We start from the raw sequence: 26811 nt of genomic DNA, 5'->3' as shown, positions 1-26811 counted from the left end.
CTATTCTCAATGTAATCATTCCAAAGGGCCACTTTTTTTCTCTATTGATGTATCACTAAGAAAAAAGTTTTCTCTCTCTCTTATTTATGCTAATTAAAATGTCTTCCGGTTCGTCGCTTGTGATCCGGTTCCTGTTGTGTTACTCCAGAGAGGGAGGTAGGACAAAGGCAAAGGCAGGGCGGTTGTGATACCTGGACATCCATTCATCCATGCGAGTGCTGTGAAACGTAGTACGAGTACACATGCCTCTGGCCAAAATAGGATATTACGCACATATGTAGGTACATACATGCGGACAGACAGTAAGATTCATCAGCCAGCCTCTTTATCTCTTACAAAGGAGGGCGTAGTCAACTCGACGAGTCGGATTGAGTGTCTAGACATCCTTGAATATCCCTTTATATGCCGCAAATTGTTGCGGCATATAATACTGCCATGTACTGTATGATATGATGTATCCATGCTCAGCAATTGACGGGTCGGATCTTGTCCCTGTGGTGTGGTTACACCACGTGGAATCCTACCCTCCACAACCGACTGCGGCTCAAAGGCCGAATGGACCTCTGATATTGACTGATACAACCGCATTCAACCAGATTGATGCCTTATTGCTGTTGTTCTCAATGCTGATTTGGTCGTCATCTCTTACTTCGATAGGCTCTCGCTTTGACACATACAAAGGCCGTTTCAGAAGGGCGTATCGCCCGTTTATGCCGAGCAGGCACTCACTGCACTTTGAACACAAGTTCCCTCGTATTGTATCTATGTACTATACCTATTTTCTGACTCCTACATAACTACGTACATACATACATCACCGGCTATTCACGATGTCTCTGCACCGTCCAGTAACGGAAGAATCGGCTATTATGGGTTAATCCGTCTGACACCGTTCTCATTCGTATCGACAATAATAGCCTTTTTTTTTTACCTCTTTTACCAAGACCAATTGCCTCATCTGTGATGATCATGATGCGTTGTCTTGCCTCTCTCCTTACGCCATTTGCATGGCGCTCCAATCAAGCACCAAATTCCATCATTTTGGAATTTCTGACACCATTACGGTTATCTCGCCTACAGGAGGCAATACAAGGCTTCTTGCAATGAGACCAACCCCCCCTCCAAAGGGGTGTAACACATGGACATGAGCGCCCTTTGGGGGTCAAAGGTCAGCCATGTCTCTTAGAGCAAATGTTCCACTGCGTTCGCGATTTTAAGCCATGAATTCCAATTGCTGTTTGTTCTATCCAATTCGTTAGGCTGGGTAGCGTTGAAGTTAGTGTCTTGTCGTCCACAGAGCTGGGAATTGATAGTCAGTCAGCCCAGCACGTCAGCCCAGAAATACTTGTCTCGCTGGACTTGTTCTACGTAGAAAGAGCCCCGAAACATGCGCAAGCCCCAAACTAGCCGGTTCATCCGAGAGTGATGGTTCTTTATTGATTAGGCTTGGTAGGAGTACCTAGGCATTGCACAAGATTCAATGGCGATACGCCTTGTGTTGGTAGATCACGTTGCACTTGCAGACTCAGGAGCCTAACTTGGTGTATCTTGAGAGCTGGTATCTCGAGCATGAGCATGAGCATGAGCGTGAACACGGCTATAGGCAATGCATGATGCTTATCTCCCTCTCCCTGTGAAAAAGAAAATATTGATCGCACATGTGGCTGGCTTAAAACACGTCTGGAATGGGTTAAGCCACGAATCCCTTATTTTTGTTCTCAGCTCAGTCAATCATCGAGATTCTGGAGCTTCGAGAAACTTTGTGGAACAACAAGAGTTTATTAGACTAGGGAGGCTTGAATGAAGGGATGTCTATGTCTATGTTTGCTGCAAACGTAAGGAATCTTGTTACCTTGCTATCTCCGCCTCGTACTGATAATTTCTTTTATTATTTTCTTTTTTAAACGTCTTGTCTCTCGGACCTGTACCCGCTTTCTTTCTTTGTCTTGGGGGTTTCCAAGCTGTGTAACGCGAGTATCTCAGGACCAGCAACCGGGGGAGGCAGCCGGTAACAACAAGGGACTCAAGGCGATTGGGTGTGTTTCTGATTTTCCTTTCTTGTCCCTCTGCATAAGTAAAGATTGAGAAAGATATCCCATGTCGATGACTGGATCTCGGAAGCGCCTACTGAATCAGACGGTAGCTGTCAAAAGAGAAAAGAACTGTCGGCTCAACTGAGACAGGTTCATCATCTCTCAGTCGTCGGTTATTGTCGTCAATAGTCGGACAATCACTGACCCAAGACCCAAGACATTAAAGTAGACCTGACTAACCAAAGAGCTTTCCCCAGCTCCTGTTCCCCGCGCCGGACCGGTCGACCCCGAATTTGCGGAGTCTTTTACATGATATCTACGGATGAAGACGGCATCGTTTTTTGCAACTACTCTTTGTGTTGCAAAGAGGCAAATTGAGGCGTCTATTTTACGGCACGTCTGTCTAGATCTAGACCCAATGGCCTCATTTTCTTTTTTAGTTTGGTTGATTCATTCACATCCCGGGTCGTGGATAGCTTCATACGAAAACTCCCTCCCAGAATCGGGCATAGATTCAGTGTTCCTGGCGAGAAGAGGCTTTGGCTTTTGGCTCAAGACTCACTAGCAGGTCCTTAATTCTTCAGAATGTCGACATTGGAGGGTCACATCCGCATTCAGCACGGCCAAAGTCTGTTTGGCCTTTCCCTCTTGGAATAACGATGAGGGACCGGCTGCCACGGGGAGGGCTTCGTAAGCTCCAAACCTTGAAACAATCAACCACTCAGTGACCTTGGAGGCTTTTTAGTACTTAGTGGGAGGCGAAAAGGCCAACAAAGAAAGAGCCGAGAGAAAGTAGAGCATTGAAAGTGATAAACTTAAACCCAAACCAGACGGTTCCTCCGGTTCTCCTCACCTCCATCTCAGTGTTTCCCCCTGGCACCAAAATTTGTCTAGCAAGACGTTGGTAACGATCTTCAAAAAGCTTGGCTTCTTGTGTAAAAAAAAGAGTGGACGCTTGCAGGATCTGGGGGATGTGGGAGGGATCTAGAGTTTGAACTACTGTTCGATATCCCGAGAGAGATCTTGCCCTTGCCCTTGCATTTGTTCTTGGTTCACCAATTTGTTTGCTTTGCTTTGCCGTGCCTGGAATGAAAATTTTCTCTCTCCAGGGATGTCCGAAATTACTCCTAGTGCGATGCGACAGGAGTGTCTGGACAATGAATCTATCGAGGCTGATGATATCCGTGTAAGGGATCCATTGGTGTAGGTCTGTCTACACTTGGCTCTCAAAGAAACCAACCCCTGTACGAAAATTCTTTTCAGCCCGTCAGTTGGGGTTTTTGACAGCGACAGTTTTAGCGAGTTTATTATTATCAATGTCCCGTCAGTTTGGTACGTACCCGTATTTTAGCAGCTCAGCTTACATGTCTTTTCTCAGTAAAGATTGACGAAAAAGTAAACGTACCGACATGACATTATCGCCATTGTCCCGTCATTAAGATGCATGTCTGAGCACATCTTTTCGTTTGTATCCAGTGAGATAGACTCTTGTCCTCTTGTGCAGGATCTCTATGATACATTGATATGGCAGGGGGGGTTACAGTAAGGCTGTCAGCCTGTCAGACAGATTCTGTTCGGGTATCGGTATTGCATTCAGGGTTCAGTTCAGGCACAGCCAAGATACACACCGTTCAGGGATGTATATTTGGGTATGTTTTCAGGTCAAAACTACCCAACATGAACATGAATCAACCCAACAGTGAATGACAGCTATGCTTGACTCTTTGACTTGTCTTTAGGTAATAAAACTAGCCGTGGTGCCACTGAAATGCGTTATAGTGAAGTTTCTGCACCTGTGCGGCGTAGTCTGTGTGTGTTTTGTGCCATCGTCAAATTCCGCTTTCGCCTATCTTTCTTTTTAAGCTGGCTGACATCTCAGTTTATTAGGTACTCCGTACTTGTCAGATCAGTTGACCTGGAAAAAAGGCATCCACTTGCTATCTCCAAGGGTTCACGTATAGGGGACCATACCCAAACCAAACCAAACCAAACCAAACCAAACTCCTCCCCCTGCTAGATCCCCATCAGACGGCAGTAGCCTGGCAAGTCTAGATTCTGTGGTCAAACGGTTTGGTTCCCCGACACGATCCCCATATATAAAAGTCGGTCCGTCAAAGTTGTTTTGCTGGGGTTTCAAGGGCCGTTGGATGGCATATGCACTTTAAAAAAGAATTGGATACTACCGGGCTTGAAAACTCTCTTCCGATTGGGCTACCGGCCTCCGGGAGGGATCTACCCGCTCTAACGGACCGCCGGGCTGGTCGCCGAAGTGCTGTCTCTGTCTTTGCTGTCATGGCTCATCCTTGCCCTGTCCCTGTACTTGTCCATGCCAGGCAGAGTTTTCTTCTTCTCTCTTTGCCTGCCCAGTGGCAGAACCTACCTAACTAATGCCAAATGTGCTGTAAGACCGGTCTGCTACTGTCGTACAACGCACCAAGTTCCCTACCGCAAGGACCATGCTCCAGTTTACTCCATCGGGGTTGATGCATCTTCTTTCCCCGGGGAGCGGGCGAGACCCTGAGATGGAGATGAGATGCTGATTGAAACGGGCCCGGTGTCATCCGGTTGGAGCACTTCGTTTCTTTATGCGTGGATATGTACGTACACTAACCACAGGACTCTCCGTCTGTATAATCCGAATTTGGCCTTTGTACGAGAGAGAGAGAGGACCCTTAACAGTGGACCACAAGACGGCGCCGGCTTCAACGTCCCTTTCTAAAGATAGTCTCGCAAAGAGGCTCTATCTAGGTGTCAGTGCCGAATGCTCAAAGTTGTGCACTACTAGTAGTATTCTAGCCAGTGGGGAGTAGGAAAATTGAGGGTATCATTTCCCTCAGACTACAACATGTCACGACCACTCAAAGTATTTGAAAGGTGGAGTATTAGCAAATCTAACGTTTAGTTAGTCGAGAATCTGGGGACATCAGAAAAGGACGACCTCTAAGCTTTAGGCTATAGAGGCAGATAGCATAGGAACCTGATTCAAGGGACATGGACTTACTTATTGATTCCGCCATTGTGCTCTTAGTCGACGAGTTGCCCTAATAACTAAAGAAATACCCCAAAAGTAGTTTCACAACTTGTAACGAGGACCAGTCTGAAGTCTGTCCCAACGTCTACTAATATGAATTATACTGCCCGCTTAGTATACTTCCAGTATCTGACAGTTGGAAAGAGCTTGCACCTCTGACTCCTACTACACGAAATATCGCCAAGTGGCTGTAACCTTCATACCTGCAGTAGACATTCAAATACAATATTTCTCAAATGAAAGTAACATAACTCCGATCCCCATCATCCCTTCCGTGTAGTCAAATTTCAGTGGAGATGTTCATAGCCTCGCAAAGCACATCAAATGATAATAAGTCCTTGCCTGTGCAGACACTCTTTGACATGAATGCCATCTTACATAGCTTTATTCAACACTTTGATCTTGGTGATGGGTAATTGCCACTTCATACATGTCAAGCATGTTATCAGGGGGAGCACGTTATGATTTATTCTTATAATCTTTATAAGCCAGCTCTATAGCAATGCATTAATCACCCGTTCAAGGCCCAGATCAAGGTACGCATCATCATGCGAGAACACAATCCTGAACCAGCCAGGCTTCTCTGAACCAAACCCCTTGCCAGATGCCAGAAAGATTTTCTTTGCCATCAACTTACTCATAATAAGATCCGTAATATCATCGGTCTCCAAACCAGGGTGTCGTGCCATGTAATACTTGCCCAGGTCAATCCAGAGGAAAAAGGCAGCATTTACTCCTGGAGCGTACTCGATCTGGTTCTTCCGGGCCCATGATACAACACGAGTGTACTGAGCCGATAGCCTCTTCTGGTTCTCGACAATATATGACTCGACAAAAGCATCATCTTCCAATATGTTGACTGTGACATGATCCGAGATGGATGATACTGAGCTGTACAACCCAACTGCTACTATAGAAGCGTGCAGAGACATGTTGGCCTGAGACACAATCGTGCCAACTCGGATACCGTTTGCGCCAAAGTCTTTCGACATGCCCCAGAGAACATGTACACGATCAGTATCGATGATGTCTGTAGTATCAATCGAAAGAGCAGACTCAAAAGGAACAGAGAGAGGATGTTGGTCAACCGTGTTGGTCCAGACAGACAAGGCATAGATCTCATCACTGATGAAGTGCATCTCGTACTTCTGGCACAACTTCATAAATGCAATAAGAACACTGCGAGAGTAGCACCGTCCCAAGGGGTTATGCGGGTGGCTGATGACAAGACCTGAAACTCTGGTCCCCTGAGCCTGAGCTTCAAGAATGACTTTCTCGTACTCGGCTACTGCGGCCTCGCCGAGGGGGTCAACCTCGCCAAAAGCAACTGGGAGAAGCTTTGCTCCGAAACGGGCAGTGAGATCAGGAACAAAGGTTCCGTAGTATGGTTGTCCAAGAAGGATCCCGTCTCCAGGGTTCGCAACAGCCCACGACAAGTGCTCAATAGCAGCACTGCATCCATTGGTCATGGTGATATGCGCCGGCTCAATAGCCTTGAATGGCTTGAGATGTTTGGTCAAGAACCGCGATACAGATTTCTTGACCTGCTTCGTGCCCGTTGTACCATCTCCATAGGTGAAAGCTGGGTTCGTCAACGCCAAGTTGTCGTGGATGTGCTTCCGGAGAACATCGTGCATGAGGGTATTCTCGGCAACGCCCAAACTCACGATGCCATCAGGATTGGTCTCTTGGTCGAAGAGGTTGGGTATGACCTCCCAGAGATCCATACCCTCGATGGCCTTCTCTGCATCGTTGGCGCGTTTTGAAAGAGACATTGGTGTTTAGTTGTCGTTGACGTAAGGATATGTATGCAGTGTAAGTGAGTTGTGAAGAGGGAATATAACTGACCTGTCTCGATTGGGTCCCGAGATAAGTGGCTACCGGTCACCGATAGCCGCTTGACGTTTTATAACGTTACAAGAATCCCAATTTCTAATCTTGTATAAAATTATCGTCAAAAATTGAGAGTTTAGAATTGCGTTGTTCTTATTGATGCGTGGATAGTGTCTCATTGTGTGTGACAATACTAGCGAAAGTCAGATTTGACTTGTGCTTTGCTTCACTCAGCCATGACGACATGAAAGGGCTTGAGAGTATGACATCGGCCAGTAGTGAGAAACTACTTCAACTTGGCAATTTCCTATGCGTAAAGTAAGTATGCATTCCCTAGGGTTGCACTTATCGTGGCCCAGTCCTGGAAGTGAGACGATGCATATGGCAAAGGCTTGATGAGAATGGGTGGTGGTGATCTCAACAGGGGCCTGGCTTCTTCGAAGTTCAACCCAGACAAAGATGATTGTATCTGATCACGATGCAGGCTTAGGATAGCTGAATATTGATGTGTCTCAGTTGTTTGATCACTAATCCCTAGAAATCAACCCCTTTCGTGAGATCACCACTTTGCACAAGAATCACCTTGTCATACATACACAACAGCATGAACCGGAAAACATAATTCCTTCTATTTCACAGATCTTTATTAACTCTTGTATTCGTAAATGTCTATATCCTCTCTCTATTTCAATGTCACAATCTCTTCAGCGCTGGTAGGATGAATGGCAACGCAGCTGTCAAAGTCGGCCTTTGTGGCACCCATCTTGATAGCGACGCCAAAGCCCTGCAGCATCTCACCGCTGCCAATTCCCATAATGTGCAGACCAACAACCTTCTCCTCGGGGCCAGTTGTAATAAGCTTGTAGTTGGTAGGACCCTTCTGCTCGGGCTCCATCATGGCGTAGTACATGGCTGTGAAGCTTGTCTTGTAGACCTTGATGTTGTCCTTGCCGTACTTCTCGATAGCCTCGGGCTCTGTCAAGCCAATGCTGCCGACCTCGGGGTGAGAGAATACAACGGAGGGGATGTTGCTGTAGTCGAGCTTAAGGGTGGAAAACTCGGCACCGCCGAACAGACGATGCGCGAGACGGCGTCCAGCAGCAATGGCAACGGGTGTCAATTCAACCTCTCCGGTAACGTCGCCAAGAGCGTAGATGCTGTCGACGTCGGTGTTTTGGTATTCATCGACAATAATGTGTCCAGACTTGGCAAGCTTAACTCCAGCCTCCTCCAGACCGATCCCCTTGGTCTCAGGGGTTCGGCCGATAGCCCAGATCAGGTTGTCGACATCGCTGACAACGCTCTCGTTGCCTTGGTCGTCCTTGTATGTGACGGTAAGCTTACCGTTGGAGTCCTTCTCGATCTTGCTGGCCTGCGAACGCTTGTGAAGCTTAACGCCGAGTCTCTCGTACTCCTTGGTAACCGCCTCTTGGATCATGGGGTCGAAGTTGCGGAGGAAGGTATCGTGGCGGATGAAGAGGTGAGTCTCTGTGCCAAGGGCGTTGAACATGCCAGCGAACTCGACAGCGATGTAACCCGCACCGACAATGGCGACCTTCTTGGGCTGTGTGGAAATGTCGAAGAAACCATCACTGTTGGTGCCATACTCGGAGCCGGGAATCTCGGGAGGAATGGTGGGCTTGCCTCCAACAGCGACAAGAATCTTCTTGGCGTTGATCAGAACTTTGGAGTTGTCGTCGAGTGTGACCTCGGCCTGGTTCTTGGAGGTGAGGCGGGCCCAACCGTGTACGTAATCGACCTTGTCGTTGTTGAGGTTTCGCTCGTAAATACCGTTCAGGCGCTTGATGTAAGCGTCACGCTTGGTCTTGAAGGTGGACCAGTCGAAGGGAGCTGTCTCCTGGACGGAGAAGCCATAGGCTTTGGAATCGTGGATGGCCTCGGCAAGGGCGGCAGCGTTGTAAGTAACCTTCTTTGGCACACAGCTAGATAATATGTTAGTTTCTAAGTTCAGTATAAGCTTCAACGGGATACGCACCCAACGTTGACACAAGTTCCACCAAGTCGCTTGTTCTCGACAATGGTAGCTTTGATGCCAAACTTGTTGCTGGCCATGCGCGCAGAGGCAAGTCCTCCACTACCACCGCCAATGACGAGGTAATCGGTCTCCTTGGTAACGGGAGCCATATTGCGCGCAGATGTAGACAAGTGTCGAGTAATTGAAGCTATTCGCAGCGGGGTTGTTCTCGAAGACGAAGACAGTGTTGATGAGCGTAAAGAGTGGGCGAGAGCTTGCATGGACAAAGGCTGCACCGAGGCTTGACCTTTATGAATTGTCACGAATGGAGTAAAAGAAAGGTGGGAGGGGAATGACGTCTTTTAAATGAACAACGACAAGATACAATATGCGATGGGACAGTAAAAGCACGAAAGTACCTCCTAGTTAGACGTGGTTGTGGCGGGGTTGTTGTGGTTGAGAGAGCCCTGCAGAAGCGGATTGGACGGAATTGATTTGATATGAGAGAATTGGTTATCAAGATGATTATCGGAACACTGAGTAAGCAAACGGGTTCGAGGATTGAGCTTGGATTGGTTGATTTCAATGACGAGCTGAGGATAAAGAGAACGATTTGAAATCCACCTGCAGCTTGATGATGATGATTTTTTGATTTGATTTGATTTACGGGGTCTAGAGAGTTCCACTTACACTTCCGCATCCGTTCCCGTTCCCGTTAACGGCAAATAGTTGCAGAGACAAGCTTGCCCCGTGGTTGGCTGCAAAGACCTTGTTGAAGAGTCCCTCGAGGTTGTCAAGTTTCAAATCAGATAAACAAAATGTGGAATCATGTTTCTAGAATTATAATTCCTCATCTTTTTGTATCTTGGTGGCGACTTGTCAAAGTACTCCCTGGAATAATAACAGCCCAGTAACGGGCAGGTACACTCTGTTCAGCCGAGGTTGATTACAAAGAACACCACCTACCAAAAGACTACGCTAGATATAGTAACTTGCAGGATTATATAAGCATATATGATCCCTGGTATTATATGTAGGACTGCAAGTATGTATATTTGTATGTGATTGTGTAGAATATTGAAAGGCTGTAGCATGATTAAAGTCCTCTCCGGCAAGATGACTGCAGACGTATTCCTTAGGCATCATGCAGCCAGGGCACGCATATGCATGCACACGCAGCTATAGCGACACACTGCAGGTCTCAGTAACCTCGGGCCAACGCGAGTCTGCACATGACCTCATTTGAAACGCAGAATAAATCATGGCCATACAGTGTATGATATTTGTAATAAAAGTCGCATTCATGTACATGTAGTCAATGTAGCCGCTATTGTATTAATGATAGCAACGGTATGTAAGATGTTCAATAAACCTCTTAATAGCTAAACAGTCTAAAGACCGAAACTACAACTCACCAATATAGCATTATACTAACTTTGTTGTTTCTTTTGGAATCTTTTCCAGGTATGACGTTCAGTGGGTGGAGCTTCGCTTCTGTAGCTGGATATTGACAGCTTCCACAAGCTTTATCCATGGCTTAAACCCTTACGTAGACTGTGAGACTCGCTTCAGTGCGTCTTTAGCGGATAATTCATGATTGCTTCTGTCAAGGTTCCGCCCTATCCCCTGTGAGTTTCAACGCCTCCTGATTGGTTTTCATGTCCCCTGTCGTCATCTCCCATTTGCTCCAGCTCCCTCTTTGAGGTCTGGGCAGCACCGACCAACCCCCCATAATCGCCCAAACGACAGACCCAGACCCAGGCAGACCCAGACTGGACCCAGGCCGGGCTGACGATCCAATCCAATCCAATCTCATCTCCATCTCCATCTTGAAGCACCAGAATTCAACCTCCTCAACAACGGTATCCGTTCTCTTCGCCCGTTATATCGAGCTTTATCATCGATCGCTCTATCGACTCTATAATCGATAGCCGCGGTCCATATCCATCGCTAACCCGACAAGCATCATCAACTCCAACATCTCCTGGCGCTATCGCGACCCGACGTCCGTGTCTCCCGTCCTGAGCTCGTTGTAGCTTGCATACGTGATAATGGCGGCTGATGAAGGTATCTGGCACTCGCATGGCATTTCGACTTGTTCCACGTAAGCTAACTTGCTATCAGCGCCAAACCTGAACCTTTCTCCTGATGAGAAACGGACCTATGGTCAACTCTTCCGACAAGCCGATTCCGAGAGTGTTGGTGTTGTGGTTGGCGAAATTGCTGTCAGGTTCTTCCACAAAACAGGCCTCGACTCCCGTATTCTTGGCGAAGTACGTCCACCATCAAAGCATTCAACCGTCAACCTTCGGCCCGCTTACACTTTATAGATATGGCAAATCGCCGATAAGGAGAATCGAGGTTTCTTGACACCAGCTGGCTTCGGCATCGCCCTACGACTCATCGGACACGCACAAGCCGGTCGCGAGCCTACGCCCGAGATTGCCCTTCAACAAGCTCCTCTTCCTCGATTCGATGGCATCGCACCTCAACCCACCGGCGGTATCCCTCCGCCTCCGCCTGTCCCCGTCAGCTCGCCTCCTCCTCCAGCTGCTCTCCAAGCCCAGAGCACTGGCGGTCCGATCCGCATCCCACCCCTGACTCCCGAGAAGGTCACACAATATACCGGTCTATTCGAACGACAGCCTCTTCAGAATGGCCAGCTCCCCGGTGATCAGGCTCGAGGCATTTTCGAAAAGTCTGGTCTGCCCAACGAAGCACTGGGCCGAATATGGCAGCTTGCCGATGTCGAGCAGCGTGGAGCTCTTGTCTTGACAGAATTTATCATCGCCATGCACCTGCTCACCTCTATGAAGACCGGAGCTCTACGATCTCTCCCTAGTGTCCTTCCTCCTGGCCTTTACGAGGCTGCCTCACGTCGTGGCCCAGTTCCACGCCAATCTTCGACTGGTCCCGGTATCTCTGCTATTCCTCGACAACTCAGTGGGACGGCGCAAGTTCGCACAAACAGCCCTCTTGGCCGACCTCCCATGTCCCCTCAACAGAGCGGTGCTAGCGACTGGGCGGTGACCCCCGCCGATAAGGCTCGATTCGATCAGATCTATGCCGACCTCGATAAGGGTAACAAGGGTTACATTACTGGAGAAGAGGCTGTCCCCTTTTTCAGCCAGTCCAACCTGCCTGAAGACTCCTTGGCTCAGATTTGGGATCTTGCCGATACCAACTCCCAGGGCCAGCTTTCACGCGAGCAGTTCGCAGTCGCTATGTACCTGATCAGACAGCAAAGGACTGGTCGTTCAGTTACTCTGCCTACCACCCTACCCGCCAACTTAATTCCCCCCAGCCTTCGTAGCCAGGTTCGCCCGCATACTGCTACATCTGCATTTGATCCTCCTCCCGCGCCTGTGATACAAGCCCCCCCTCCTCAGCCAAAGTCCGCTCTTGATGATTTGTTCGGCCTCGACTCGGGTAGCTCAACCCCTGCCCCTCCACCTCCTGCTCAGGCTCCTATGTCAACAGGAGGCTCTAATGCTAATGATCCTTTTGCCGGTGGCTCCTCCTTTACACCTACTTCTCCCGGGAAACCATCCTTGACAGGAAATGGTGGCTCAAGCTTTAAGCCGTTTGTCCCATCATCTTCCTTCGGCAGGGGCTTGACACAACACCCTACTGGTGGCTCGACCGGCTCCGGCCAGAAGCTTTCTGCACCATCTGCATCCGAGGATTTGTTGTCAGACAACGACGAGGCTAGTAAGAACATCTCGGGAGAGACCACTGAGCTCGCGAACCTTTCAAACCAGATTTCTTCCTTGTCTAAGCAAACTCAGGATGTCCAGGCCAAGAGGACTACTACTCAGAATGAGCTTGGCCAGGCCACATCTCAGAAGCAAAACTTTGAGCAGCGTCTCGCCCAGTTACGCTCACTTTATGAGAAGGAGGCTCAAGATACCCGTGCCCTCGAGGAGCAGCTCAGCACCGCTCGAAAGGAAACCTCCAAGCTTCAGGCTGAATGCATGACACTTGAAGGCACTTACCGCGATGTTCAAGCTCAGCATCAAAAGACACTGGAAGCTCTGCAGTCAGACAAACAAGAGAACACAAACCTCAGGGAGCGAATCCGTGTAGTCAATGGAGAGATTGCACAGCTCAAGCCTCAAATTGAGAAGCTCAAGTCCGAGGCTCGTCAACAAAAGGGACTGGTTGCCATCAACAAGAAGCAGCTGTCCACCACAGAGGGCGAACGTGACAAGCTCAAGATGGAGGCAGAAGACCTTGGCAAGAGCATTGATGACCTGCGTCAAGCAAACACTAGTTCGCCAGTTTCAGTATCCGCCCAAATTGCAAGCCCAGCTGCTTCCGTGTCCAGCGCGAACAACCCTTTCTTCCGCCGAACTGCAAGCACTGATATCATGGGCGCATTTGCTTCTCCTCCTCCCACTAAGAATGCCTCTGACAAATCTTTCGACGACCTCTTCGGACCCGCGTTCCCACCCAGTTCCTCGGCCACTCCTCCCCCTGCTGCTCAATCCGGGTTCTTCAAGCCCCAGCACACTGGTGCTTCAAACGCCAGTGCAGGTTCATACAACACTCCTCCTGTCCAGGGCTCTCCTGTCATGAGCCGTCAAGCGACTCTTGCTGCTGATCCTCCCGCCCCTCCAGAGTCGAGACAAATCAGCTCTAGCTTTTTGCCCTTCCCTGACCAAACCGATTCTCTCTCGTCTTCCCGCCAAGTGTCACCTCCCGCTTCGCGTAATGATGACCCTCTTCACGGTTCTATCACCCCTGTTCCTGGTGACTTCAAGTCCTCAGACAGCGTTGGCAGCGTCCCCGGTGCTTTCCCTGGCGATGATCTGGATAAATCCGAAAGCAAGGATACGCTGTCTGCCCCCAATGACGCTCCTCGCGAGGCCACCAAGGATGATGAGTCGAAGCCTGCTGACTCTGCCGATCCCTTCGGTGGTCATGATGAAGCCAAGGCCAAGGCTGATTTTGAGAACGCGTTCGCCGCCTTTACGACTGCCAAGACCCAAAGCAAGCCCTCTCCTGAGGCGAACAAGTCGTCCGCTTTCGATTCTGAGTTCCCTCCCATTTCAGAGCTCGAGCGTGACGAGGAAGAAGACTCGGATTCTAGCAGCGACAACGGAGGCTTCGATGATAACTTCACACCTGCCTCGCCTCCTGCTAAGCCTGCAGCTGAAGGTTCGCCCGAATTGACACACGCAGCTCCTGACAGCACTTCCCCACAGCCTGCTCAGGAGGCCAACTCTCCCCAAGAACCCAAGGCTCCCAGGTAAGCAACCAGTCTGTTTTCGAATCAGGAACAACAGCTAATAGAAACTAGCGCCGAGCAACCTTCGTCGCCCGCCACTATCACTGAGACTAACGCCCAAAAGTCATCTGTCGACGACATCTTTGGTGCAGCTGCCACCGGAACTGCCCCTGTATCGCAACAAGCAGCCCCATCCAACCCACCTCAGAATAAGGGCGGGTTTGAAGATCTGGACAGTGACTTTGAAGGCTTAGAGGATGCTAAGGAGGGCTCCGCCGACGAGGACTTTGCCAACATCTCTCGCTCTGGACTGGATGACTTTAACCCCGTCTTCGACAGCAGCCCCCCTGGAAGTCAGGCCAAGACCGAGTCTACCGCTTTCGGTAACGAGAGCTTTGACTTTGTATCTGCCAGCTCAACCGGGCCTACCCAGCCAGCTGCTGGGCCCCAGCAACAAAAGGCTCCCGAGGCTCACGACTGGGACGCCATCTTCTCCGGCTTCGACTCGCCCAGCGCAGCTGCTGCGCAACCTGCTCCTGCCGATAAACCAGAGGGTCCCGAGCCTCACCCTGGTCAGCAGGCTTTGAACCGCACTTTTTCCACCGAGTCTGAGCACGATGACCCAATCCTCAAGAGTCTTACCAGTATGGGTTACAAGCGCTCCGAGGCTCTCGACGCTCTTGAGAAATATGACTATGATCTTGACAAGGTAAGTCTTGGTGTGAATGCCCGTGATAAACACGACTAACGCATTTCAGGCTGCGAACTTTCTTGCTAGTCGCTCATAATGAATATGCAACCATATGGTTGTATCCTATATCCTCGCATAAAGGGAGGGCTTAATGCTATGCTGCATCATTGGTTTCCTTAGTACTTTTCTCTTGCCCCCATCATCATGGTTCTTTTGTTGAATAGCTTCCCTGGCAGCGAATTTTCCTTATGCGTCTTACCCCATTGGATATGGTGTTGTTTCTCATTATCTGCCCACATATTGTAGTATCATGAAGATTACTTGTTTGTTTGAGTCATTGATTGGAGCATGCTTTGGGTCCCTCTTGTACGTCACATGCTTTGAGTCTGCAGCTGTAGAGATATACTGTTTCGTGTTGTGTTGTCGACTTGATGCTCAGGATAGAGTGAGCACGAACAAGTCGCAACGATGAGGCTATATAAACAAGTTTAAATATCATTGTCGCTAAGTGGGCACGAAATAATGCCTATCATACAGATTTCCCGCAATGCCCTTCCTCTTTTCTCGTGCATACCTGAATCATGACTCGTCCCTTTGTTACTTGACTCTACTCATGATAGTCTCCGGTCCACGTTCGATATCGATATTGGCGGCCTCCTTCTTGACCGCTGCTATCATAGACCTCTCGAAATCATCTCTCGTCCTCAACACAACCTCAACCCATTGAACGCTCAGATCCCAGTAGGCCATCTTGAAAGCCACGTAAGCGTCAACGATGGCATCACGATCTGCCGACAGGAGGCGAAGGAAATGCTCTGTGACACGCCAGGTCTCCTTGATGGATGCGCCGACGTCAGGCGATGGCAGTGTGCTGAAGCACTCAAATGCAGTAGAGATGTCGTTGAACAGCTTGTCCTGGAAGGGGTCGGTGCGACGGAACTTTGCGCCCTTGTTTCGCACGGCTGACAAGTACCGTACAAGCAGCTCCTCGGCAAAAATTTCGATAAAAATGTCCACAAGGGAGTGGTGCAGTACCTGGCGGTAATCGTTGACGTACTCTTCGAATGTCACCACCATCTGTTTCATTGCATTACCTGTGTACCAGCGGGGTGTGAAGAAGTCGGGCATGACTGTGCTGAAATCGACAGTGAAGACGAGTTGAGCGAAGCGGGTGATACACCACGTACTGAAATCGACGTAGCCGTCGCGCAACATGTTGACCTCAGAATCGATACGTTCGAGATATGCAGGCGAAACATGCTGCTCAACCAGACGGCGGAAACTGGACAGATAGGCTAGGCGACCCTCGTCTTCGTTGTCGTCGATAGATGCGATCTGGTCGTTGGCCGTAGCCACAAGCCAATCTTGAAGAGCCTGGAAACCCTCCAGCTCAGGGATTTTACCCTCTTCGTATGGGATAGCCTCCTCTTCAATCATAGCCTGCCACGAGTGTTGGCGAGTGCGCAGACGAGCAAACATTGCGTCGATAACGCCTTCGACAACGTCGGCGCGCTGGGAATTGGCAGCAGCGTCTACTTGCTCGCGCAGCATACGCCATAGAGCGACAAAGTTCTTGGTTCGGAAATAGCCATACTCATCCTGATCCAAGTTGGAGCCCTCCACGTTGCGCTCTGCCAGGTCGCGCTTCTCCTGCGCGAATATCCGATCGATCCATTCGTCGAGGAACTTGATGATGAGTTCACGAAAGTCGCGTACGAGCTCTGCTTCACGGTTGTCGATAACTTGTGGCACGAGCTCTTCTTGCTTGAGCCCAATCTTGGCCATCTTCCGGTAGTACTTCTCTGGGAAACCCACAATCTCTAGCGTGTGCGCCGATGATGCCTCGTTGCCATCTACCATGCCAACGAGGAAGTCATGCATAAGCTGGTGGTAAACACCTGCGTATGTCTTTACAATATTCCACTTCTTGGGCATAAGGTGCGACATCCCGACCTTGACGACATTCAGATCGTTAAAGTACCACTTCATAATCTTGTCAAGCTTGCTCGGATCGTCAAGGAACTCTTCCTTTGCTCCCTCGAATTGCTGCTCGGCGCTAAGTCGGATGGCTTGTATAAACTTGTCTTTGTAGCCTCGGACCTTCTTCGCACCGTCTGTGATACTCTGGAACCGTGTAGCCATCTCCCTGTGATCCTTCAGAGCTTCCTGCAGTGCCAGCACCCGTTGGTCGCTCGTTTCCTCGGCTTCCATCACCACCGCGAATCGCACCACAAGTCCGTTGTTGTCCTGCACAACTAGGTTAATTAGATTCAGAGCAATAATGCCGACATGCTCGTCAAACCAGTCGATCGTATCGTCCAGTCGCGCAAAATAGTCGACTAATGTGGGCTCGAGACTGTCATCATCTGCCCGTTGTATTTGCTCCATGGCATCGTCGCGAATGTTTCTTAGTTGAGTGAGTTCGTAGTGGCACGGCAGTAGGTTGGGCATGTTGTCGTTATCCTCGTCGTCCTCCCTTAGCATACCCTCGACCCGCGATATGCGATCGTTGAACGTCTCCAGGTTGCGGCGCATCGTCTCGACGGCGCCGAAGTTGCGGTGTGCTTGTGACACCAAATTGATGCTTGCAAAGTCCTTTATCATGTTCTGTGATTCGGAGCACAGCTTGTCGATCTTGATCATTTCCTCCTTGATCATCTGGACTGTCTTCTGGCCGTCGTTGAGACCCGTCATGCCCGATTGGGTTGTCTCGAGCTGCTCTCGCAGACCACTGCGAAGCTGTCCATCTACTGCGCCCTTTTTTCGTGAGAATTCCAGCTTTAGCGCAGGTATCTTGTCCAGATCGTCGGGATGCCGCAGCAGCTCCGAGAGCTTGGGCGCAGGTGTATCGTCCATTGTTGCGGCGTCGGCGTCGAGGAAGGGCACGGCGCCCAATCAAACCATGATGCGGGGAACTATTTGGTAGGTTCGTGGCCGGAGTTTCAAAGCGTCGGGCGATAGCGGGGATTGGCGTTGAAGCGAGTGTTGGTGTGTCTGTACAGTAAAGAGAGTGGGATGTTTAATGTCGTGGGGAGCTATCACTGTCCTTCCCCTAGATTAATAGGTGGTCAACATTCCATCGTGTGGCTGACAGCTTAGCACAGCCACTTTCCATTTAAACATGCCTACGTCCATAACTCAACTTGAGGTACAAAAATAAGTAATCTAAGAAACCTAGTCTAAGCAAGATAAGCTGACCTACTAATTTCATCTCTTATGCTTCCAGTGACCAAGTTTTCTGATACCCTGAAGCCTGAGTATATGGAATTGGCTTGACAGACCAGTGTCTTTCCAACAGTAGAGAACTTACCCTACAACCTAACACAGTACCCAGTGGCATATGACGCCAACCTTTGCTCAGTGGCCTTTGATGTTCCTTCTGGTCTTGATAATACCTACTTGTGTGTGTTTTGTTCTTTAACTCTCATACGAAGCCCTAGACTTCTTAAGTCGCTCAATTTCGTCAACAATAGGATTAATCTGTCCGCACAGATTGAAAACTCAGTACATCATCTGTTGGAGTTCCTCCCACAACAACGTAAGGTTAACAGAGCAGCTGTTTAGATCATCACAGCAACAATGAACTCTTTAATAGTACTTGCATTATGTCAACTAAACACATTGATATAGCTTAACGCCATATCATCTCTTATATAAAGCTCCTGACGCAAAACATAGTCATAACACAACTCAATTGGACGAGATTGAAACACCATCAACCATCACGGCAACTAATTGTGGACCATTTTGGCCTACTCACCTGAGAAGCATCACATCTGACTTGTAATCACGAATCTATGATAACTCTAAGGTTGTTCTAAACAAATTCGAATAAAGCCACGAGACTCTTTAAATCCACGACCATCCATACCAGATAGCAGGTAGCAGAAAAGTTAGCTTCTTAAGTCTTAGAGTATAAAAATAATTAGTCTAAGGACCTAGTTTAAGCAGCACAAGGTGACCTACTAATTCCGTCTCTTATGCTTATTATGGTCAAATTTTCTGATAATCAGTCACTGTCGCTCCCTGAGCTACTCGTTTCGTCGCTGTCATCGTCATCTTCTTCCCCAAGACTCTGCTCAGCAATGACATCGCCTGCCTCAAGGCCAACACCGGCGTTATCATCCGACTGGTCATCATCGCTGTTAACCTCCCCTTCTTCTACATCCCTGTCCCTATCCTTGCCTGTGTTTCTCCTCTTGTTCGGCTTTGTTGGGCCCTTCTTACCGGGCGGGTTCTTTCTCTTGCGGGTTTCCGAAACAGTATCCTTGGGTCCCAGCGTACAGTTTGAGGGGAGGCTTTGGTTATGGTCGAGTACCCATATTGTCGGAAATTCGAGTACACGTGTGTTCTTGAGCACATCGCGAAGACAATCTTCCGGGTCGAGCTTGGTGACAACAGGTTTGTCTGAGGGCGAGCTGTGATTGACTAGGAGGTACTGAAACTGTCGCTTTTGAGCCTGGTCCTTTTCCGATGGCCACATGCTTGGCTCTGTGTCGTGATGGTTCATCCAAGTCTGTGAAAATGGGTCCTGAAGTGCAAACGACCCAGATGACCATGTTGAATTCGTCGAGTCCTGCAATTGTCCGTCCAGCCCCGCTCGTGGAGTTTTCTTGGACTGTTTTTCTTTCGCCCGTTGCTGCTCCTCCAAAAACGTATGATAGGCTTGGTATAGCGGCATGTCGTCCATGACCTTGGATAAAGCCCATCTTTTCTTCGACTCGGTATCTGTGTTATCCTCGAAAGTCATCCACTCCACCTGCCAATTGACCCTCATCGTCCGCCTGTTAAGTGTCGTGTTGTTCGCTCGCTGTCTGACCATGCCCGTGGGCACACACATGATGGTGATGTTGAGCTTCTTCAATCGCGCAGTCAAATGTCGCTCAAAGGATCTACCCTTGGCTTCACGCAAAACCCTGGTGACAAGAACTCTGCGCTTGCGCCCATCTCGTCCATGCTTCCACTTAACCTCTTGGATCGTCATGGGGCGCAACTCCTCTTCTTGTACAATCCCTCGCTCTTCTACGAGGAGCTTCTCGGCACGTTCGACGGAAAGTTCGATCCCATGGAGAAAGTTGTAGTCGTGGTCGACACCGGCGGGTGTGCGAAGCTTCGAGGGGGCAACGTAGGCTGTCGCATCGCGTTCGCCAGAGCATTCAGACCAGGCTTTGTGTTTTTTTACACATCCGAGTGAGCAAGTACGAGCGCCACATCTTGGGCACTTGTATTTCGGTACTGAGATATGACAGATACCACATAAAGATGTGAGGAGTGGGTCAGACATGACGGGCGGAAATGGATATGGATGAAGGAATTGATTAAAGGCGAAGAATGATGCGCCGCGACTGAATGCGCAGGTGCAGCTAAGGTAAACTTTTTTATGGGTCTGCATACTTATCTTATCATGGCCTCAGGGTATCAGAAAATTTAGCTATAACAAGCATAAGACGAAATTAGTAGGCCACCTTATGCTGCTTAGGATAGTTTCTTAGACGACTTATTTTTGTACCTTAAGACTTGAGAGGCTAACTTTTCTGCTACTTACCTAATAGACTGAGTAAAGATTGGCGTTGGATCCCTCTGTGTTGTGTCAGGTTATAGGGTAAGTTCTCTCTGTTAAAAAGACATTGGTCCGTCAAACTAGTTCGATTTACTCAGTCTATATGGACCAACTGAAACAAAGAGATGAACAGGTAAAGGCATGAATCATAACCATAGAACAAGTTGACCTTTTATCACATGCGATACACATACATAGGGGGATCTCATCACATATAAGTTTATAGGTCATTCATTTAACGTTAAAATGTGTTTCATTGTTGTGACGTCCGTTAGATCAAGTAACGGAGCGACGCAGTAAATAAACACCGCTTCTCAGAAGAATACTCTAACATAATGGAAAAAATGGCCGTCAAGCCCAGGTATATGAGCGAAAGCTGCCCATCAGATGAGACAGTAAATGGTTGTAATAGAAAGGGTGAAAAGGAGACATTAAACGCCGTGGCCCGCAGGTTTTGATCCAAGCATACCGCCAAATACAACGCAATTAAATAGGATATCAGATATTGATGAGTATATCATCTAACACATTCAGCGTGTACCGCCAAGAGCACTGATCCTGGCGCCCGATGGCCTGTGCATCAGGGACTGTTGGTGCTGGAGCTGATGCTTAGATACGACAGATGTCTCGTGTGAGACTGTCCCGTTATCGGATCGATTCTCCTCGAAGTCCTCTTCGTCATCCTCGACAATCTTTGTGGGGATCTCGTCTCGGAGGCTATACTGCTGCGACGATCGCTCGGGAGTAGTAGCTGTAGAGGCAAAGGACATTGCTGTGCTGCTCCTGTTGGGGATGAGATCCGGGGTGGGAGGGATACTGGACGCCCTCCCGGACCGCGGCGCCAGGAGGGATTCGTCCCCTGTTTCGGAAGTGGCGGCGGAGTGGCCGTCATCGCTCTGGATGGTAGAGTGTCTCGAATTCCGTCGGCTAGAACTCCCTAGTTCGGCATCATGTGCCAGCTGCAGGCCCTCGACAGCAGCCTGGCATTGCTCAGCAATGTTGCGTACAATGTGTGCAATGGCATCGGTCTTGTCCTTGAGGTGGCGGTCGGCCACATCGCTGAAGCTCGCCGAAGAATATCGCTTGCTTCGGCTGGTGGAGGAAGTAGTGGTAGGGCTGGGGCTAGGTGTGAGACGGCTGGGCTCGCTGGATTGAGTCTCCTCCTCAGTCTCGTCATAACCCTCCTCGATCTCCTGAGCCAGGTCATCAGGCTTGGTAAGAGACTGGATGAGATGCTCCATGTGGTGGCTTTGGCCACCAATGAGACTGCGAAGGTGAAGAACGACTCTTCTGGCCTCGTCACGCTGTCGCATGATGGTCACGTTGGTGTGCTGAAGCTGAGAAAGCTCCTTCTTGTTTCTCTTACGCTCGCGCTCAAGCTCCTCAGCAATCTCCTGCTGGAGGACGAGGGCCTCGAGAGCATCGTCACGCTGCTTCTCAGTACCAGTAAGACGAACAGAGAGGCGGGCATTGTCGTCCTTCTGCTGATCAATGAGACCAGCAAGACGGCGGTTCTCCCTCTTGTGTGTGTCGATCTTGACCTTGAGGTCTTGTGTCTCTTTGGTAAGGGTCTCAGCGAAGGCCTGGAATTTGAGGAACTGCTGCTTCCAGCTCTCGAGCTCCTCCACAAGGTAGTTGTTGCGCTTGTTGACCTTGCTGAGCTCAGTGTCCATGCGACCCTTGAGGTTGATGAAGTCCTGCCAAGCTTCAAGAGCATCGCGCGAGTATTGGTTCCTCTCACGGACGAGCTCGTTGAGGTGGCGCATAGAGACCTTGGTCATGAGGGGCTTCTTGACGGATCCGCCAAAGACAGCCTTAATGCCAGTGTTGCGTCCAAGCTTCTCACAGACGTGATCCATAACAGCCATGACGGCGTCCTGGTTCCACCACTCAGGGTCCTGGATAGACTCGACCTCTCCACGCATCACGATGATTTGGCCGGCAGGGACAAGCTTGCCACCACCGTAAGCGGATCGGAGATGCTGAGGGACTCCGGAGGGGGTGACATCGCCGTTCAAAGCCTGAGTGAGTCGGGTAACAAACTTGTTACGCTGGCCGGGGTTAAGAGCGGTGGGAGGGCTGGATGTGAGAACGAAGTTGCGATCAAGGTCGACGACTAGGGCGTCGGTGGGTGCTGTGAAGAGAGAGCGGCACTCGACGGTGATACCTAGGATGTAAGGACCAGGCTCCTGGACCAACTCCTTGGCATGACGAGCGTGGACTACCGGAACGTAAAGACCACTCCACTCATAAACTCGGACACAGTATCTAACAGTCTCGGCAGCCATGGTGAGCATAGCAGGGTAGTGGCTGACAAAGATGATTCGGCGCGTAGGAGAAATGGCTGCTTCGATGACGCCGACAATGTTGGGAATTGATAAACAGTTGAAGAGGGGCCACATGGCGAAGTTTTGGAATCCAGTGGGCGAAGATGGGAACTGGTAGCAGAGAGCATAGTCCTTCATGTCGATGCGGACCAAATCGTTCAGGCGAGGAGCAGGGAAGCTGAGGATACGGGAAACCTCCTCGGCGTGGAACAGGTTGGTAGCCTTGTTCCAGTGAATCCACATACCTCGAAGATAATCTCCCAAAAGGTTGTACAAAGGATATCGGGAGAGGAATGACAAACAGTAGGGAATCCAGTAGGTCTCATCAGGGTTGTCATAATAGTCACTCTCAGTTCTCTTGCGAAGCTCGCGGATTGTCTCGGCCCTCTTCTCATCGGCTCGCGACCAAACTCGCAAACAGATACCATACAGAGTGTGAGAGGAATCCTGCTGAAGAACAAAGGAATGGTGAACGCAGTGAGGTTGGCTGCGGCCTGTGCAAATCTCAACATCATGAGGGAAACAAGCCTAGTCGCTACCAGTTAGCTGGATGAATTCAATCATTGGATCAAGCAAAAAATACGCACCCTCATCGCAGAGTGAAGCGCGCGAGCGATCTCATTGTCCTGCTCAAGGCGAGGGCTGCTGCCCAAAATTTCGGGCAACCAGAACTGACCAACGGCACCCTTCATGTGGCCAATCTTTCCTTGGGCTGGAGTAGGAGCCTTGACCCATTGCGATGGTTCGCGGCCGACACCGCAGACCATATACGCATGGGTCAAGGTCTTTGGTGTTCGCTGCTGGGGCTTCATGTTGAGGGTTGAAGGAATAGGTTGCGTAATGCGCGAGTGCAGCGAAGAAGTTCGACTAGGGATCAGCAGGTTTTGGTCTGGGCCCTGATCGCGGGTGCTGGGCCTGCCATCGCGGTCGCTAGTCCGAGGACGGGTAAAGGAGGAATGGGTATTGAGCGAAGGAGGCATAATGGCGGTGGTAAAGCGAATCGGTCCCTCGTATCTTTCGTCAAATTGGGTATCGGAGTAACAGGAGTCGTCGTCGAATTGATTAGAGATATAATAGAGCTGTTGCTGTATTTCGCAACTGCTGTCCCGTTTTGTTTATTGTCGAGTTGGCGTTAACTGACTAGCAGGCTTTGAATCAGTCTGTTCGCGTCGTGCCCGTTTAACTTGGGGGGCTCCGCTCCGCGCTCAAGACTTCATTCAGAGGCTCGAGTCAACCGGGCGTTGAATGGAAAAGCAAGGAAGAAGGAGAGAGAGTAAAAGAATGAAACTCGACGAACGAGGGGGAGATGGGTCAAATGTATAAGTAAAGGGAGAAGAGGCAAGAGAAACAACTGAACGGGGTGTACTGTTAGGAGACAGGTAGGGGTGGGCGTGTGGAGAGCTTGCTCCATCCATGGATGCAGCAGGAGCAACTCCTAGCAAGCGAAACAAGATACGACACCAATTGGGGAAGGAATGGGCATGAAGGTACCTGTACTTTTGGTGGTCTACGCTTCTCAATTCAGTGGGAGTTCCCGTTGTCCGTTGAGACTAACGGTACCGGTACCTGTAAACCTGCTTGGCTTAGTACTAGGCTAAGCAGGGACGGCATAAATGGCCCTGAAAAAGGTCAACCCAAAGGCCTCTAAGCGGGCGAAAAGATGAGACAGAGAGCGGCTGGTAGGCAGGACAAGGACTGAATAGGCTAGGACGTAGGCTTTGACCCTTGCCAGAGGTGACCAGACACTGTATTTGACTCTCAACTGATCACTGACTGATTATTGTCTGTTTATGGATATTATGCGGTGCAAGCAATGTGTGATGTGATTCATTGATGTGTAACTTGTAAGTGAGTGACGGACTGCAAGCGTCAAACCGCCATGGCGTTTAACATCAGACAATGACAATCTTGATTGCGAACAACAAAAACTCTTTTTGGCTGCGACCAAGAGAAGACAAGAGAAGTCCCGTCAGCTTTCGGCTTGGGCCAGGGATGTATGTACTGTACCTACATTAGGGGCAAGATGAGGAGCAGCATAGGCCAATCCCCGTCCACCCATTGAGGGGGTCGAGATGCTGGGGCTGTCAGGGGGAGAACCACAAGCTGCAAGGTGCTAACTGGACCTGCACGCTTTCTGCAGGGGCACCCTAGTCCTTCTCCTGGGTCATCGGCCTGGGCTGGAGGCTTCCAAATGGTTCCGGGTACATGGGGGAGACGGGTTTCCTTTTCATTCTCAGCGCTTGAAGCGATGGATTGATGACGGGCAGAACCAAATGGCTTAGACCACAGCACAACACGACAACCATAGAGAAACCTGAAGGCATGAAAATAGATCTTGGCTTTGGGGTTGCTGGTCAATATCTAGGTTTGTACCTGTACCTGTGGCTGTACCTGTAATATGAGTCCGGCTCTTTTTTATCCCGAAGCTACAGAGTATATACCGACCTCCATGATAAGACTAATAGACATGCAGTCTGACGACAGCTTTCGCTGATTTATTTGCTTTGTTCATGTTCAAGCTTCTTGACGCGTCACAACTAACGCCTTGAAAGGTCTCATATTCTCAACCAAAACTGACTCACGACAGAAGCAGAAACAGCAGCTAACAATGCCCAACCGCCCCTCTTCCCCTCTCGTTCTCTTTCTTTTTCTTCTTGCGAGAGATCGAGAGAAAAGAGGTTGGAGGACCCAGGGACAACTAAAATCAAAACATACTATTGTTAACATACAAGCATAACCTCGCCAAGTACTCTGTAGTAGTGGGTACTTGATATAATACCGCCGGGACATATAACTACCAGTCTCCAATGCAAGGGAACGGCTCTTGTAATTATGCATGTACAGTCCCACTATCTCTTCACTATTGCGGTATCCTAATGTTCTGGGCAAGAGTCTGATGTTCCTCTGGCAATTCGGACGATGTCACCAGATGATGACAATGTTTAAAATTGTCAGTTTCCATAGTAAAGCCTTGACGATAAGTGGGGAAGCGTCCAATTGAAAATTTGTTGCCCATGGATACATCTCCTATCACGAGGATGTAGATGCATAGATGGTTGTCTGTTTCTTTAGATACTGATCTCATTCCACTCCTGTCAAGTATGGATATCACCATCTGCTAGTATATGACAAATCTCAATTCCTCCAACGACTTTGAAACTCCGTCCAGGTCTCAACTCTCTGTCATTTTGTGTCTGGATATTTCCATAGCGCATGTCCCACTGCGACTGTGCCAAAGATGATCAACCCCCACTCAATAAAGTGAACCCCAGCTAGTAGGTAGCAGAAAAAGTGACCTCTCAAGTCTTGGTGCACAAAAATAAATAGCCCAAAAAGTATAGTTTAAATAACATAAGCTGACCTACTAATTTCATCTCTAATGCTCCTAGTGGCTAGCTTTTCTGGCACCCAAGGCCTATCCCAAAAAAGACAACAGAGCCAATAGTAAGCAAGGGAGGCGAACTCTGGTCCCCCTACCTGGAAAAGGGAAATTGTCTTTGTTTATTGTTCGGGTTGAATGGATTTTGGGTTTTGACTGGTTCGTCTCTTGCTGCAGTGCCCAAAACTATTGTCTGCATGTCTCTGACAGATCAAGATAAAGGGAGAGCCGAAAAGCAAAACGTCTTCTAGACGAGCAAGAGAACCGCCACCGTGAAAAGATCTGCAGTGTAAGGAGAACAAGAAGCGAGCACAATGTGCTCACAAGTCTGTCCTTGGGCTACCTTGTGGCTGGCTTTGTTGTATACCGAACGGACTAAGACTAATTATGGAAATGAAGAACGAAACACGAACATCTCAGCCTCGTACAGGTACATCCAAACAATTTGTTGTAATTGCTCATTGTACCCAACTCTATCTAACAAGTCTAATCAGTCTAACTAGCCATGATTTTCCTGCCCATTTAATATCAATCTCACAACTATCCCGAGGCTTGACCTTCTCTAGTCCAACTCATGGGAGACTTTGACAGACGATGTGACCAGGCGCGGAAACGATCGACAGGGATACCCCAGGCCCTGGAAACGAAACAGGAAATCTATGCGGCCGCCGTTGGCATCATCTGGTGGGTGACTGTAGGTGAGCTACGGTGCAGTAGACAAGATCAATCCAAGGCAACAGGTGAAGCTGTTA

At 49.3% G+C, this 26811-nt stretch overlaps 8 protein-coding genes across 8 annotated transcripts; 3 read left to right on the top strand and 5 right to left on the bottom strand.

Annotated features, from left to right (window-relative positions):
- Positions 1 to 3144: 3144 nt before the first annotated feature.
- On the top strand, positions 3145 to 3736 carry FGSG_12698 (uncharacterized protein; the record flags this gene model as incomplete). The annotated part of the gene is given in 4 exon segments (XM_011325389.1): positions 3145 to 3236; positions 3297 to 3365; positions 3565 to 3682; positions 3695 to 3736. The coding sequence occupies 4 exon segments, from the start codon at positions 3145 to 3147 to the stop codon at positions 3734 to 3736; spliced, it is 321 nt and encodes a 106-aa protein (XP_011323691.1).
- Positions 3737 to 5558: 1822 nt separating this feature from the next.
- Positions 5559 to 6839, bottom strand: FGSG_05184 (uncharacterized protein; the record flags this gene model as incomplete). The annotated part of the gene is made up of 1 exon (XM_011325388.1): positions 5559 to 6839. The coding sequence occupies one exon, from the start codon at positions 6837 to 6839 to the stop codon at positions 5559 to 5561; it is 1281 nt and encodes a 426-aa protein (XP_011323690.1).
- A 690-nt stretch (positions 6840 to 7529) lies between these two features.
- FGSG_05183 (glutathione reductase) lies at positions 7530 to 9317 on the bottom strand. The gene is made up of 2 exons (XM_011325387.1): positions 8894 to 9317; positions 7530 to 8840 (listed from the first exon to the last, which is right to left on the bottom strand). Exons 1-2 carry the CDS (start codon positions 9151 to 9153, stop codon positions 7580 to 7582), a joined length of 1521 nt encoding a protein of 506 aa, XP_011323689.1. The 5' UTR covers positions 9154 to 9317; the 3' UTR covers positions 7530 to 7579.
- Positions 9318 to 10133: 816 nt separating this feature from the next.
- Positions 10134 to 14890, top strand: FGSG_05182 (uncharacterized protein; the record flags this gene model as incomplete). Its single annotated transcript, XM_011325386.1, has 8 exons — positions 10134 to 10146; positions 10218 to 10222; positions 10296 to 10336; positions 10484 to 10500; positions 10997 to 11145; positions 11203 to 14123; positions 14175 to 14811; positions 14861 to 14890. 8 exons carry the CDS (start codon positions 10134 to 10136, stop codon positions 14888 to 14890), a joined length of 3813 nt encoding a protein of 1270 aa, XP_011323688.1.
- A 500-nt stretch (positions 14891 to 15390) lies between these two features.
- On the bottom strand, positions 15391 to 17649 carry FGSG_05181 (uncharacterized protein; the record flags this gene model as incomplete). Its single annotated transcript, XM_011325385.1, has 1 exon — positions 15391 to 17649. One exon carries the CDS (start codon positions 17647 to 17649, stop codon positions 15391 to 15393), a length of 2259 nt encoding a protein of 752 aa, XP_011323687.1.
- A 1153-nt stretch (positions 17650 to 18802) lies between these two features.
- FGSG_05180 (uncharacterized protein) lies at positions 18803 to 19303 on the bottom strand (the record flags this gene model as incomplete). Its single annotated transcript, XM_011325384.1, has 1 exon — positions 18803 to 19303. One exon carries the CDS (start codon positions 19301 to 19303, stop codon positions 18803 to 18805), a length of 501 nt encoding a protein of 166 aa, XP_011323686.1.
- A 366-nt stretch (positions 19304 to 19669) lies between these two features.
- Positions 19670 to 19987, top strand: FGSG_12697 (uncharacterized protein; the record flags this gene model as incomplete). The annotated part of the gene is made up of 1 exon (XM_011325383.1): positions 19670 to 19987. One exon carries the CDS (start codon positions 19670 to 19672, stop codon positions 19985 to 19987), a length of 318 nt encoding a protein of 105 aa, XP_011323685.1.
- A 456-nt stretch (positions 19988 to 20443) lies between these two features.
- On the bottom strand, positions 20444 to 23967 carry FGSG_05179 (uncharacterized protein). The gene is made up of 2 exons (XM_011325382.1): positions 23268 to 23967; positions 20444 to 23208 (listed from the first exon to the last, which is right to left on the bottom strand). Exons 1-2 carry the CDS (start codon positions 23658 to 23660, stop codon positions 20884 to 20886), a joined length of 2718 nt encoding a protein of 905 aa, XP_011323684.1. The 5' UTR covers positions 23661 to 23967; the 3' UTR covers positions 20444 to 20883.
- Positions 23968 to 26811: the final 2844 nt, after the last annotated feature.

The sequence above is a fragment of the Fusarium graminearum genome, chromosome 3 (genome assembly GCF_000240135.3).
Source record: "Fusarium graminearum PH-1 chromosome 3, whole genome shotgun sequence".
Classification (NCBI taxonomy): domain Eukaryota; kingdom Fungi; phylum Ascomycota; class Sordariomycetes; order Hypocreales; family Nectriaceae; genus Fusarium; species Fusarium graminearum.
Note: the sequence above shows the minus strand (reverse complement) of the source record. Positions and strands in the feature narration are given on the sequence as shown.